The 12,863-nt window shown below is 34.7% G+C and overlaps 1 protein-coding gene across 1 annotated transcript; it reads left to right on the top strand.

Annotated features, from left to right (window-relative positions):
* Nucleotides 1-8,321: 8,321 nt before the first annotated feature.
* LOC110719878 lies at nt 8,322-9,978 on the top strand. The gene is made up of 2 exons (XM_021898860.1): nt 8,322-9,384; nt 9,602-9,978. The coding sequence occupies exons 1-2, from the start codon at nt 8,322-8,324 to the stop codon at nt 9,976-9,978; spliced, it is 1,440 nt and encodes a 479-aa protein (XP_021754552.1).
* The last annotated feature ends 2,885 nt before the right edge of the window (nt 9,979-12,863 follow it).

Genomic DNA, 12,863 nt, shown 5'->3' with positions numbered 1-12,863 from the left:
ATTAAATTAGCTTTGTTTGAATGTGATTGACTTTCATTTGAATCAATTAGCTATGTTTAATGCATTTGACTTTCAGTTAATTCAAAAAGCTTTGTTTGAATGTGTTTGACTTTAATTTGATTCAAATAGCTTTGTTTGAATGATTTTGACTTTCACTTGATTTAAATACCTTTTTTGAATGCGTTTGACTTTCATTTGATTCAAATAGCATTTCTTGAATGTGTTTGACTTTCATTTGGTTCAAATAGCTTTGTTTAAATGTGTTTGACTTTCATTTGATTCAATTAGCTTTGCTTGAATGTGGTTAACTTTCAATTGAGTCAATTTGCTTTGTTGAATGCATTTGACTTTCATTTGATTCAAAAAGTTTTGTTTGACTGTCATATGATTCAATTAGCCTCGTTGAATGCATTTGACAATCATTTGATTCAAAAAGCTTTGTTTGAATTCTTTGGACTTTTACTTGATTCAATTAGCTTTTTTGAAAGCATTTGACTTTCATATGATTTAATTAGCTTTGTTTGAATGTTTTTGACTTTCATTTGATGCAATTAGCTTTGTCTGAATGTGTTTGACTTTCGTTTGATTTAATTATCTTTTTTGAATACATTTGACTTTCATTTGATTCAGATAGCATTGTTTGAATGTGTTAGACTTTCATTTGATTCAAATAGCTTTGTTTGAATGTGTTTGCCTTCTATTGGATTTAATTAGCTTTGTTTGAATGTGGTTGACTTTTAATTGATTCAATTTGATCTGTTGAATGCATTTGACTTTCATTTGATTCAAAAAGATTTGTTTAAATGTGTTTGACTTTCATATGATTCAATTAGTATCGTTGAATGCATTTGACAATCATTTGATTCAAAAAGCTATGTTTTAATTTGTTTGACTTTCACTTGATTCAATTAGCTTTTTTGAAATCATTTCACTTTCTTTTGATTCAAAAAGCTTTGTTTGAATGTGTTTGATTTTCACTTGATTTAATTAGCTTTGTTTGAATGTGGTTGACTTTCATTTGATTCAATTAGCTTTGTTTAAATGTGGTTGACTTTCATTTGATTCAATTAGGTTTGTTAGAATGCCATTGACTTACATTTGATTCAATTAGGTTTGTTAGAATGCCATTGACTTTCATTTGATTCAATTAGCTTTGTAAGAATGCCATTGACTTTCATTTGATTCAATTAGCTTTGTTGAATGCATATTACTTTCATTTGATTCCAAAAGCTTTGTTTGAATGTGTTTGACTTTCATTTGATTCAATTAGCATCGTTGAACGCATTTAACGGTCATTTTATTCAAAAAGCTTTGTTTGAATTACTTAGACTTTCACTTGATTCAATTAGCTTTTTTGAATGCATTTAACTTTTATTTGATTCAAAAAGCTTTGTTCGAATGTGTTTGACTTTCATTTGATTCAATAAGTTTTGTGGGAATGCACTTGACAATCACTTAATTAAATAAACTTTTTTTTAATGTGTTTGACTTTCACTTGATTCAATTAGCTTTTTTGAATGCATTTAACTTTTATTTGATTCAAAAAACTTTGTTCGAATGTGTTTGACTTTCATTTGATTCAATTAGCTTTGTGGGAATGCACTTGACAATCACTTAATTAAAAAAGCTTTGTTTGAATGTGTTTGACTTTCACTTGATTAAATTAGCTTTATTGAATGCATTTAACTTTTATTTACTTAAAAAAGCCTTGTCCGAATGTGTTTGACTTTCATTTGATGCAATTAGCTTTGTTTGAATGTGTTTGACTTTCGTTTGATTTAATTATCTTTTTTGAATGCATTTGACTTTCATTTGATTTAAAAAGCTTTGTTTAAATGTGTTTGACTTTCACTTGATATAATTACTTTTTTTTAATTGCATTTGACTTTCAAATGATTCAAAAATATTTGTTTGAATGTGCTTGACTTTCATATAATTCAATTAGCATCGTTGAATGGATTTGACAATCATTTTATTCAAAAAGCTTTGTTTGACTTTCACTTGATTCAAATCGCTATTTTGAATGCATTTGAATTTCATTTGATTGAAAAAGCTTTGTTTGAATGTGTTTGATTTTTTTTTTATTACATTTGCTTTGTTTGAATGTGATTGACTTTCATTTGAATCAATTAGCTTTGTTTAATGCATATGACTTTCATTTGGTTCAAAAAGCTTTGTTTGAATGTGTTTGACTTTCATTTGATTCAATTAGCATCGTTGAACGCATTTGAAAGTCATTTGATTCAAAAAGCTTTGTTTGAATTACCTAGACTTTCACTTGATTCAATTAGCTTTTTTGAATGCATTTAACTTTCATTTGATCTAAAAAGCTTTGTTTAAATGTAATTCCTTTCACTTTATTTATTTACTTTTTTTTAATTGCATTTTACTTTCAGTTGATTCAAAAAGATTTGTTTGAATGTGCTTGAGTTTCATATGATTCAATTAGCATCGTTGAACGGATTTGACAATCATTTGATTCAAAAAGCTTTGTTTGACTTTCACTTGATTTAAATCGCTATTTTGAATGCATTTGAATTTCATTTGATTGAAAAAGCTTTGTTTGAATGTGTTTGATTTTCATTTGATTAAATTAGCTTTGTTTGAATGTGATTGACTTTCATTTGAATCAGTTAGCTTTGTTTAATGCATTTGACTTTCATTTAATTCAAAAAGCTTTGTTTGAATGTGTTTGACTTTAATTTGATTCAAATAGCTTTGTTTGAATGATTTTGACTTTCACTTGATTTAAATACCTTTTTTGAATGCGTTTGACTTTCATTTGATTCAAATAGCATTTCTTGAATGTGTTTGACTTTCATTTGGTTCAAATAGCTTTGTTTAAATGTGTTTGACTTTCATTTGATTCAATTAGCTTTGCTTGAATGTGGTTAACTTTCAATTGAGTCAATTTGCTTTGTTGAATGCATTTGACTTTCATTTGATTCAAAAAGTTTTGTTTGACTGTCATATGATTCAATTAGCCTCGTTGAATGCATTTGACAATCATTTGATTCAAAAAGCTTTGTTTGAATTACTTAGACTTTCACTTGATTCAATTAGCTTTTTTGAATGCATTTAACTTTCATTTGATTCAAAAAGCTTTGTTCGAATGTGTTTGACTTTCATTTGATTCAATTAGCTTTGTGGGAATGCACTTGACAATCACTTAATTAAATAAACTTTGTTTGAATGTGTTTGACTTTCACTTGATTCAATTAGCTTTTTTGAATGCATTTAACTTTTATTTGATTCAAAAAACTTTGTTCGAATGTGTTTGACTTTCATTTAATTCAATTAGCTTTGTGGGAATGCACTTGACAATCACTTAATTAAAAAAGCTTTGTTTGAATGTGTTTGACTTTCACTTGATTAAATTAGCTTTTTTGAATGCATTTAACATTTATTTACTTAAAAAAGCCTTGTCCGAATGTGTTTGACTTTCACTTGATGCAATTAGCTTTGTTTGAATGTGTTTGACTTTCATTTGATTCAATAAGCTTTGTTGAATGCATTTAACTTTCTTTTGATTTAAAAAGCTTTGTTAAAATGTGTTTGACTTTCACTTGATATAATTACTTTTTTTTTTAATTGCATTTGCCTTTCAAATGATTCAAAAAGATTTGTTTGAATGTGCTTGACTTTCATATGATTCAATTAGCATCGTTGAACGGATTTGATAATCATTTGATTCAAAAAGCTTTGTTCGACTTTCACTTGATTCAAATCGCTATTTTAAATGCATTTGAATTTCATTTGATTGAAAAAGCTTTGTTTGAATGTGTTTGATTTTTATTTGAATAAATTAGCATTGTTTGAATGTGATTGACTGTCATTTGCATCAATTAGCTTTGTTTAATGCATTTGACTTTCATTTAATTCAAAAAGCTTTTTTTGAATGTGTTTGACTTTATTTGATTCAAATAGCTTTGTTTGAATGATTTTGACTTTCACTCTATTTAAATACCTTTTTTGAATGCGTTTGACTTTCATTTGATTCAAATAGCATTTCTTGAATGTGTTTGACTTTCATTTGGTTCAAATAGCTTTGTTTAAATGTGTTTGACTTTCATTTGATTCAATAAGCTTTGCTTGAATGTGGTTAACTTTCAATTGAGTCAATTTGCTTTGTTGAATGCATTTGACTTTCATTTGATTCAAAAAGTTTTGTTTGACTGTCATATGATTCAATTAGCCTCGTTGAATGCATTTGACAATCATTTGATTCAAAAAGCTTTGTTTGAATTCTTTGGACTTTTACTTGATTTAATTAGCTTTTTTGAAAGCATTTGACTTTCATATGATTTAATTAGCTTTGTTTGAATGTTTTTGACTTTCATTTGATGCAATTAGCTTTGTCTGAATGTGTTTGACTTTCGTTTGATTTAATTGTCTTTTTTGAATGCATTTGACTTTCATTTGATTCAGATAGCATTGTTTGAATGTGTTTGACTTTCATTTGATTCAAATAGCTTTGTTTGAATGTGTTTGCCTTCCATTGGATTTAATTAGCTTTGTTTGAATGTGGTTGGCTTTTAATTGATTCAATTTGATCTGTTGAATGCATTTGACTTTCATTTGATTCAAAAAGATTTGTTTGAATGTGTTTGACTTTCATATGATTCAATTAGTTATGTTGAATGCATTTGACAATCATTTGATTCAAAAAGCTATGTTTGAATTTGTTTGACTTTCACTTGATTCAATTAGCTTTTTTGAATTCATTTGACTTTCATTGGATTCTAAAAGCTTTGTTTGAATGTGTTTGAATTTTCACTTGATTTAAATAAGCTTTGTTTGAATGAGGTTAACTTTCATTTGATTCAATTAGCTTTGTTTGAATGTGGTTGACTTTCATTTGATTCAATTAGGTTTGTTAGAATGCCATTGACTTTCATTTGATTCAATTGGGTTTGTTAGAATGCCATTGACTTTCATTTGATTCAATTAGCTTTGTAAGAATGCCATTGACTTTCATTTGATTCAATTAGCTTTGTTGAATGCATATTACTTTCATTTGATTCAAAAAGCTTTGTTTGAATGTGTTTGACTTTCATTTGATTCAATTACCATCGTTGAACGCATTTAACGGTCATTTTATTTAAAAAGCTTTGTTTGAATTTCTTAGACTTTCACTTGATTCAATTAGCTTTTTTGAATGCATTTAACTTTTATTTGATTCAAAAAGCTTTGTTCGAATGTGTTTGACTTTCATTTGATTCAATTAGCTTTGTGGGAATGCACTTGACAATCACTTAATTAAATAAACTTTGTTTGAATGTGTTTGACTTTCACTTGATTCAATTAGCTTTTTTGAATGCATTTAACTTTTATTTGATTCAAAAAACTTTGTTCGAATGTGTTTGACTTTCATTTGATTCAATTAGCTTTGTGGGAATGCACTTGACAATCACTTAATTAAAAAAGCTTTGTTTGAATGTGTTTGACTTTCACTTGATTAAATTAGCTTTTTTGAATGCATTTAACTTTTATTTACTTAAAAATGCCTTGTCCGAATGTGTTTGACTTTCATTTGATGCAATTAGCTTTGTTTGAATGTGCTTTACTTTCATTTGATTCAATCAGCTTTGTTGAATGCAGTTAACTTTTATTTGATTTAAAAAGCTTTGTTTCAATTCGTTTGACTTTCACTTGATATAATTATTTTTTTTTAATTGCATTTGACTTTCAAATGATTCAAAAAGATTTGTTTGAATGTGCTTGACTTTCACACTATTCAATTAGCATCGTTGAATGGATTTGACAATCATTTGATTCAAAAAGCTTTGTTTGACTTTCACTTGATTCAAATCGCTATTTTGAATGCATTTGAATTTCATTTGATTGAAAAAGCTTTGTTTGAATGTGTTTGATTTTTATTTGATTAAATTTGCTTTGTTTGAATGTGATTGACTTTCATTTGAATCAATTAGCTTTGTTTAATGCATATGACTTTCATTTGATTCAAAAAGCTTTGTTTGAATGTGTTTGACTTTCATTTGATTCAATTAGCATCGTTTGAACGCATTTGACAGTCATTTGATTCAAAAAGCTTTGTTTGAATTACCTAGACTTTCACTTGATTCAATTAGCTTTTTTGAATGCATTTAACTTTCATTTGATTTAAAAAGCTTTGTTTAAATGTAATTTACTTTCACTTGATTTAATTACTTTTTTTTAATTGCATTTGACTTTCAGTTGACTCAAAAAGATTTGTTTGAATGTGCTTGACTTTCATATGATTCAATTAGCATCGTTGAACGGATTTGACAATCATTTGATTCAAGCTTTGTTTGACTTTGACTTGATTTAAATCGCTATTGTGAATGCATTTGAATTTCATTTGATTGAAAAAGCTTTGTTTGAATGTGTTTGATTTTCATTTGATTAAATTAGCTTTGTTTGAATGTGATTGACTTTCATTTGAATCAATTAGCTTTGTTTAATGCATTTGACTTTCATTTAATTCAAAAAGCTTTGTTTGAATGTGTTTGATAACTTGCTATTTTATGCGGTTTTTAGGGCGTATTTGAACCTAGTTTACCTGAACAAATTTGTGTTTTGGTTCACTTTTACCCTATTATTATGCAATTTTTGTGTATCCTATGCTTCACGGGTTGTTAGTGTTTTTGTTGAGATTTTAGGTCCGAAGACGACCAAATGAAGCCCATGGTTACCAAACCGAGGTTAGAAGCAAGGAAATGATGGAAAGAATCCAAGTACAAGAGCATCGTAGAAGAAAACACGAAGAAAAGGGCCCAGAAGACCCTGCACGGCCGTGCAAGATGTTGCACGTCCGTGCAGGAGTGCAGACCTGAACCCATCTTTCTGCCAAGGCCTGCACGGACGTGCCAAATATTGCACGTCCGTGCAGATGATGCAGGCACGGACGTGCTTCCGTGATTATGAGGCAGCACGACGTGCCAAATATTGCACGTTCGTGCAGATGATGCAGCACGGACGTGCCAAAGGTGCACGCCCGTGTTGCAGCAGGTCGTCTTAAACTGAGTTTCTGCCTTGGTCTGCACGGACGTGCCAACTTCAGCACGTCCGTGCAGGCCTACAGTTTACCCGTTTCTTGTTTTCTCCGTCCTCTTATTTTAGGGGGTAGTATAAATAGCCCCTTTGGACCATTTTAAAAGGGGTTCCCAATTTTTTCAGATTTTCATACTCCTCTTAGTTTGAAACACAAAAATCCTCAAATTAGCATAGATTTTAGTTCTTGTTTTGAAGGTTTTCAATCCAATCATTGTAGAAGACAAGTTCCACCATTGTTAGTCAATTATTGAAGCTTCTAGTAATTTTTCTTACTCTTTCTTTCTCTCTTCTATCTTTAATTCTTGCTTTTTATTAATTGTTTGGTTGTTCTTTGCATGTTTAATTGTTAGATTCTACTTAATTCTTAGTTTTTAATTTGTTCATGAATTCCTTGAAATCTTTAATTGCTTTAACTTCCATGGATTGTGAGTAGTCTAATTTCTAGTGTTTGGGTGAACCCTCAATGTAATCACCAACACTTGTTGCAAGTACTAATTTGTTAATTGTGGGGTGTTAATTAGTTGAGTTTAAGAGGTTTCATTGTTAATTCTTGTAATTGGCCATTGCTTGAATTATTTATCTAGCTTCCTCAACGAAGGATCGAGAGATGAACTTGAGGAAGCTCCCTTATGCTTGATTGACTTGATTTGCCATGAGAATAGGAATTTCTAGTCAAGGGAATTTGCATGTTATCGTGAGGATGTTTTAACACTTGTTTCTTGCCCATAATCACGAGAGTAGGTTATGGTTTTGATGTCAAGTAATCCCTCTAGCTTGAGAGAGTAGTTGGGTGCATTTGATAACTTCCCCTAATTTATCCCCTAAATCACCATTTCTATGCATGCTACTTGTGGTCCGTGATGAAGTTGAGTGGTGTAACCCATGCCCTAGGCCTTCTTAATATTGTTAATCACCTCTTAGAATTAGTTGATTTGAATTAGAATAGTGTGACGTAATACCAACTTAAAACCCCCGACTTAATCTAGCTTGTTTAAACAATAACATTTGGTGGTTGATTCAACGCCTCTCATGGGTTCGACCCTTTCTTGCCCTTGCTATTAGTTTAGTAGGATCGAGTTAGGTCTTATTTCTTGATAGGTTGACGACGTCCTATCAAGTTTTGGCGCCGTTGCCGGGGAGGCAAAGTCACATTGAATAAGTTATTGTTGAATGAGTCTAGATTTGTGTATATGTATATAATCTTCTTATTTTGTTTTTGTTTAAGCGTGTTTACTTTGTCATAGTCATTGCTAACGTTTTCCTTAGCTTTTGTTTGACTGTGCATGACACGGAGGAGTAAGCAATCACCGCTTATCCCCGTAGATCCGGAGTTAAATAGAACTTTGAGGAACGTAAGAAGGCTCCTACAAGGCACGCCAGATTTTTCTCTAGCTTATACGGATTCCGAGTCGGAGGATAATCTTGACAACGAGCAAGAGATGGCCAACCCACCGCCTCCTCCACTTCTACAAGACTATGACCACCCCGATGCATTCCAACTTCGGAGTGGCATACTTCTTCCCACCACCAATGCAAACAACTATGAGTTCTCTCCTCAACTCATAAGGATGATCCAAAGTGAACAGTTCGGGGGGAGTGCAAATGAGTGCCCTCTAGCTCATTTAGACAACTTCCTTGAGTTGTGCACTACCATCAAGCAAAACAACCTCACGGAGGAATTCATTTGGATGCATATGTTTTGGTTCTCTCTTAAGGACAAGGCTAAGTGTTGGTTGAGGTCCGTGAAAGAAGGATCCTTAACAACATGGGAAGAGGTTACCAAAGCATTTCTTGGGAAGTTTTGTCCGCCCGAAAAGACCGCGGAATTGAGAAGGAAGATTACAAGCTTCACTCAAGAGGATGATGAAACCTTAGGTGAAGCATGGGAAAGATTCAAGGATCTAAAGAGGAAGTGTCCACACCATGGGTTGCCTTTATGGATGATTATTCAAAGCTTCTACGACGGTCTCACTCCTACCTCAAGGGCCAATCTTGACAACGGAGCCGGTGGTAGTCTTAAAAAGCTACCGGTGGAAGAAGCCGAGAATATGATTGAAGAAGTTGCAAGGCATTACGCCTATAGATATGATAGAAGAGAAAGTCAACCGAAGAAGAAAGGTATGCATGAGTTGAGTGCAATAGATCTCATTGCCTCAAAGTTTGATATGCTAGCTCACAAGCTAGACCAAGCAACCTCCTCAAGCGGTACCTCCTCTTCACAACCACAACCACAAGTCATGTCTTGTGAGACTTGTGGGGGTAATGATCACATGGCTTCATATTGCAATGCTACTAATGAGCAAGTTGCGGCCGTGAACCAAAGAAATGAGCAACCTTTCAATCAAGGTTGGAGGCAACAAAACCAAGGGTGGAGACAACCCAATCAAAACCAACAATCCAACTACAACAACCCTCCTCAAAACATCTACAACCAAAATCAACAAAATCACCAAGCCCCATACCGCCATCCCAAACCAACAAAGACATCAATTCAACCAACAACCTCCTCCACCCCAAAATACTTCCCTTGAGGCCGCTCTTGAGTCTTTCATAAATCAACAAGGGAAGAGCAATGCAGAAATGAGCTCCAACATCCAACAACTTCAAGCGCACAACAAAATAATTGAGAATCAACTAGCTCAAATTGCACAACAAGTTGGGAGTTCTACCTCCAATGCTAGTGGTCAATTTCCAATCTCAACGGTTGTGAACCCGAAGGAGCATGTCAAGGCTATCACATTGAGGTCCGGGAGAGGGTATGAAGGTCCGGTAATGAGTGAAGATGTGCCACAAAAGAGAGATGAGGGTGTGGAGGTGAGAAGTGAGAATGATGTTGAAAATGAGGTGGTAGAAGTTGAGAGAAAAGAAAAAGAAAAGAGTGTTGAGGGAGACACAAAGAAAGGAGAGGGAGTTGAAGTTGAAGTGGAGAAACCCCAATGAGAGTCTACAAGCCACCTATTCCTTTCCCTCATAGGTTGGTAGAGAAAAAATTGAATGAGAAGTTTTCAAAGTTCCTTGAGGTCATGAGAGGGCTCCAAGTGAACATTCCCTTTCTTCATGCTATGTCACAAATGCCTACATATGCGAAATTTTTAAAAGATCTCTTGTCCAACAAAAGTAGGCTTGAAGAGAGTGCAACCATCTCCCTTCCAATGGAGGTGAGCGCAATCATTCAAAACAACCTTCCCCGAAAGCTTGGTGACCCGGGTAGCTATGCAAATCCGGTGAAGATTGGAGATATGGAAGCCATGGATGCTCTTTGTGATCTTGGGGCAAGTGTAAGCTTGATGCCCTTCTCAATTGCGAAAAATTTAAAAGTTGGTGAGATGAAGCCAACAAGAATCTCAATACAATTAGCCCGATCGTTCGGTTAGGTTACCAATGGGAATACTTGAAGATGTACCGGTACAAGTGGGAAGAGTTTTTGTACCTTGTAACTTTGTGGTGATGGAAATGGAGGAGGACAACAAGGTTCCTCTCATTTTGGGAAGGCCGTTCTTGAACACGGCGGGAGTGGTAATTGATATGAAACAAGGCAAGCTAACATTGAATGTGGGAGATGAGAAAAATTTCTTTCTCATTCTCGCAAGCCATGAGGAAGCCTATGTATGAGGATATCAATAGAATCGATACTCTTGACCGAGAAGTGGAGGAATTGAAGATGATGAACAATAGCAAAGATACTCTACAAGCGATCCTCACGGAAAGTTTGTACAATGATGATGATGAAGCTAAGGGGTACAAGTTGTTGCTAGACCAACCCTACATGGCAAGCAAGGGAGTTTGAAGCACTTAAGGTGGAGGTAAAAGAAGAGAGGTCTACGCCTCCTCCTAAGGTTGAACTTAAACCCCTTCCCCCTTCACTTAAATACGTTTTTCTTGATGATAATGAGACTTATCCCGTTATTGTCAATACCAACCTTGATGACACTTCCCTTGAGAAACTCCTAGTTGTGTTGAGGGAGTATAGGAGTGTCATTGGGTATTGCCATTGATGACATTAAGGGGATAAGTCCCACGATATGCATGCACAAGATTTTGCTTGATAATGATCATGACTCCTCAATGAGCACCAAAGAAGGCTCAAACCCAACATGAAAGAAGTTGTTAAAAAAGAGGTTTTTGAAACTTCATGAAGCGGGCATAATCTACCCTATCTCCGATAGCAAGTGGTTTAGCCCGGTTCAAGTTGTTCCAAAAAAAGGGGGCATGACCATTATCAAGAACGATAAGGTGAGACCATTTCTACAAGGTCGGTCACCGGGTGGAGAATGTGCATAGACTATCGAAAATTGAACATATCCACTCGGAAAGGACCACTTCCCTCTCCCCTTTATCGATCAAATCTTGGAAAGGTTGGCATCACATAGTCACTATTGCTTCTTGGATGGGTATTCGGGATTCCTCCAAATCCCTATCCTACCCGAGGATCAAGAGAAGACTACATTCACATGCCCTTTTGGCACCTTTGCTTATCGAAGGATGCCATTTGGATTATGTAATGCACCTTCTACATTTCAAAGGTGTATGATGTCTATCTTTTCCGACATGCTTGAATCATCAATCGAGGTATTTATGGATGACTTTTCTGTTTGCGGTTCATCTTTTGACACTTGCCTAAGTAATTTGATTAAAGTGTTAAAAAGATGTCAAGAGGTGAACCTTGTTCTTAATTGGGAAAAATGTCATTTCATGGTTGAAGAGGGTATTGTGTTGGGACATGTTGTTTCTAGTAGGGGCATTGAGGTTGATCGTGCCAAAATTGAGGTTATTGAGCGCCTCCCTCCCCCCACTAATGTGAACGGTATAAGGAGTTTTCTTGGACACGCGGGTTTTTACCGCCGGTTCATTAAAGATTTTTCCAAAATCGCTAAGCCGCCCACTCAATTGTTGGTAAAGGATGCCCCTTTTGTGTTTTCTAATGATTGTTTGCTAGCCTTTGATAGGTTGAAGGAAGCTTTGATCACGGCTCCCATCATTCAACCACCGAATTGGGAGCTCCCTTTTGAACTCATGTGTGATGCTTCGGACTATGCCGTTGGATCTGTGCTTGGGCAAAGGAAGGATAAAAAGCTCCATGCCATCTATTACACTAGCAAAACTCTTGATGAAGCACAAAGAAACTACACAACGACTGAAAAAGAGCTCCTAGCCATCGTCCATGCTATCGAAAAGTTTAGGTCTTACTTGGTGGGCTCCAAAGTTATAGTCTTCACCGACCATTGCGGCTTTGAAGTACTTGCTGTCCAAGAAGGACGCTAAACCAAGGTTGATTAGGTGGGTCTTGCTCTTACAAGACTACGATATAGAAATTCGGGACAAGAAGGGTGCCGAGAATGTAGTAGCCGATCATCTCTCACGGCTACCGATCGTAGAAGGTGAAATTGAAGCTTTTCCAATTGATGATTCATTCCCGGATGATCAATTATTCGCAATCATTCAAGCCCCGGCCCCATGGTTTGCGGATATTGCAAATTACTTGGCTTGCTCCATCCTTCCTCCCGACCTCACCTATCACAAAAAGCGGAAGTTCCTCCATGATGTCCGCCAATACTTTTGGGATGACCCCTTGCTCTTCAAACAAGGTGTTGATGGTTCTTTTTTAGAAGGTGTGTCCCGACGATGAAATTCATGAAGTTATCACAATGTGTCACTCCTCACCTTGTGGAGTACATATGAGTGCTAACAAGACATTGGCGAGAATATTGCAATGCGGTTTCTATTGGCCCTCTATGTTCAAGGACGTGTGGGGAGTTGTTAAAGCTTGTGACCGGTGTCAAAGGACCGGTTAATTTGTCAAGAAAGAATGAAATGCCTTTGAATAA

This window comes from Chenopodium quinoa, unplaced genomic scaffold (assembly GCF_001683475.1).
Source record: "Chenopodium quinoa cultivar QQ74 unplaced genomic scaffold, ASM168347v1, whole genome shotgun sequence".
NCBI lineage: Eukaryota > Viridiplantae > Streptophyta > Magnoliopsida > Caryophyllales > Amaranthaceae > Chenopodium > Chenopodium quinoa.
Note: the sequence above shows the minus strand (reverse complement) of the source record. Positions and strands in the feature narration are given on the sequence as shown.

What these genes read in the sequence shown, in the direction of transcription:
- LOC110719878 (XM_021898860.1), top strand. Translation starts at nt 8,322, where the DNA reads ATGACACGGAGGAGTAAGCAATCACCGCTTATCCCCGTAGATCCGGAG. An exon ending in TGAGCAACCTTTCAATCAAG is followed by an intron (nt 9,385 to 9,601) that starts GTTGGAGGCAAC and finishes TAAATCAACAAG; the next exon opens with GGAAGAGCAATGCAGAAATG.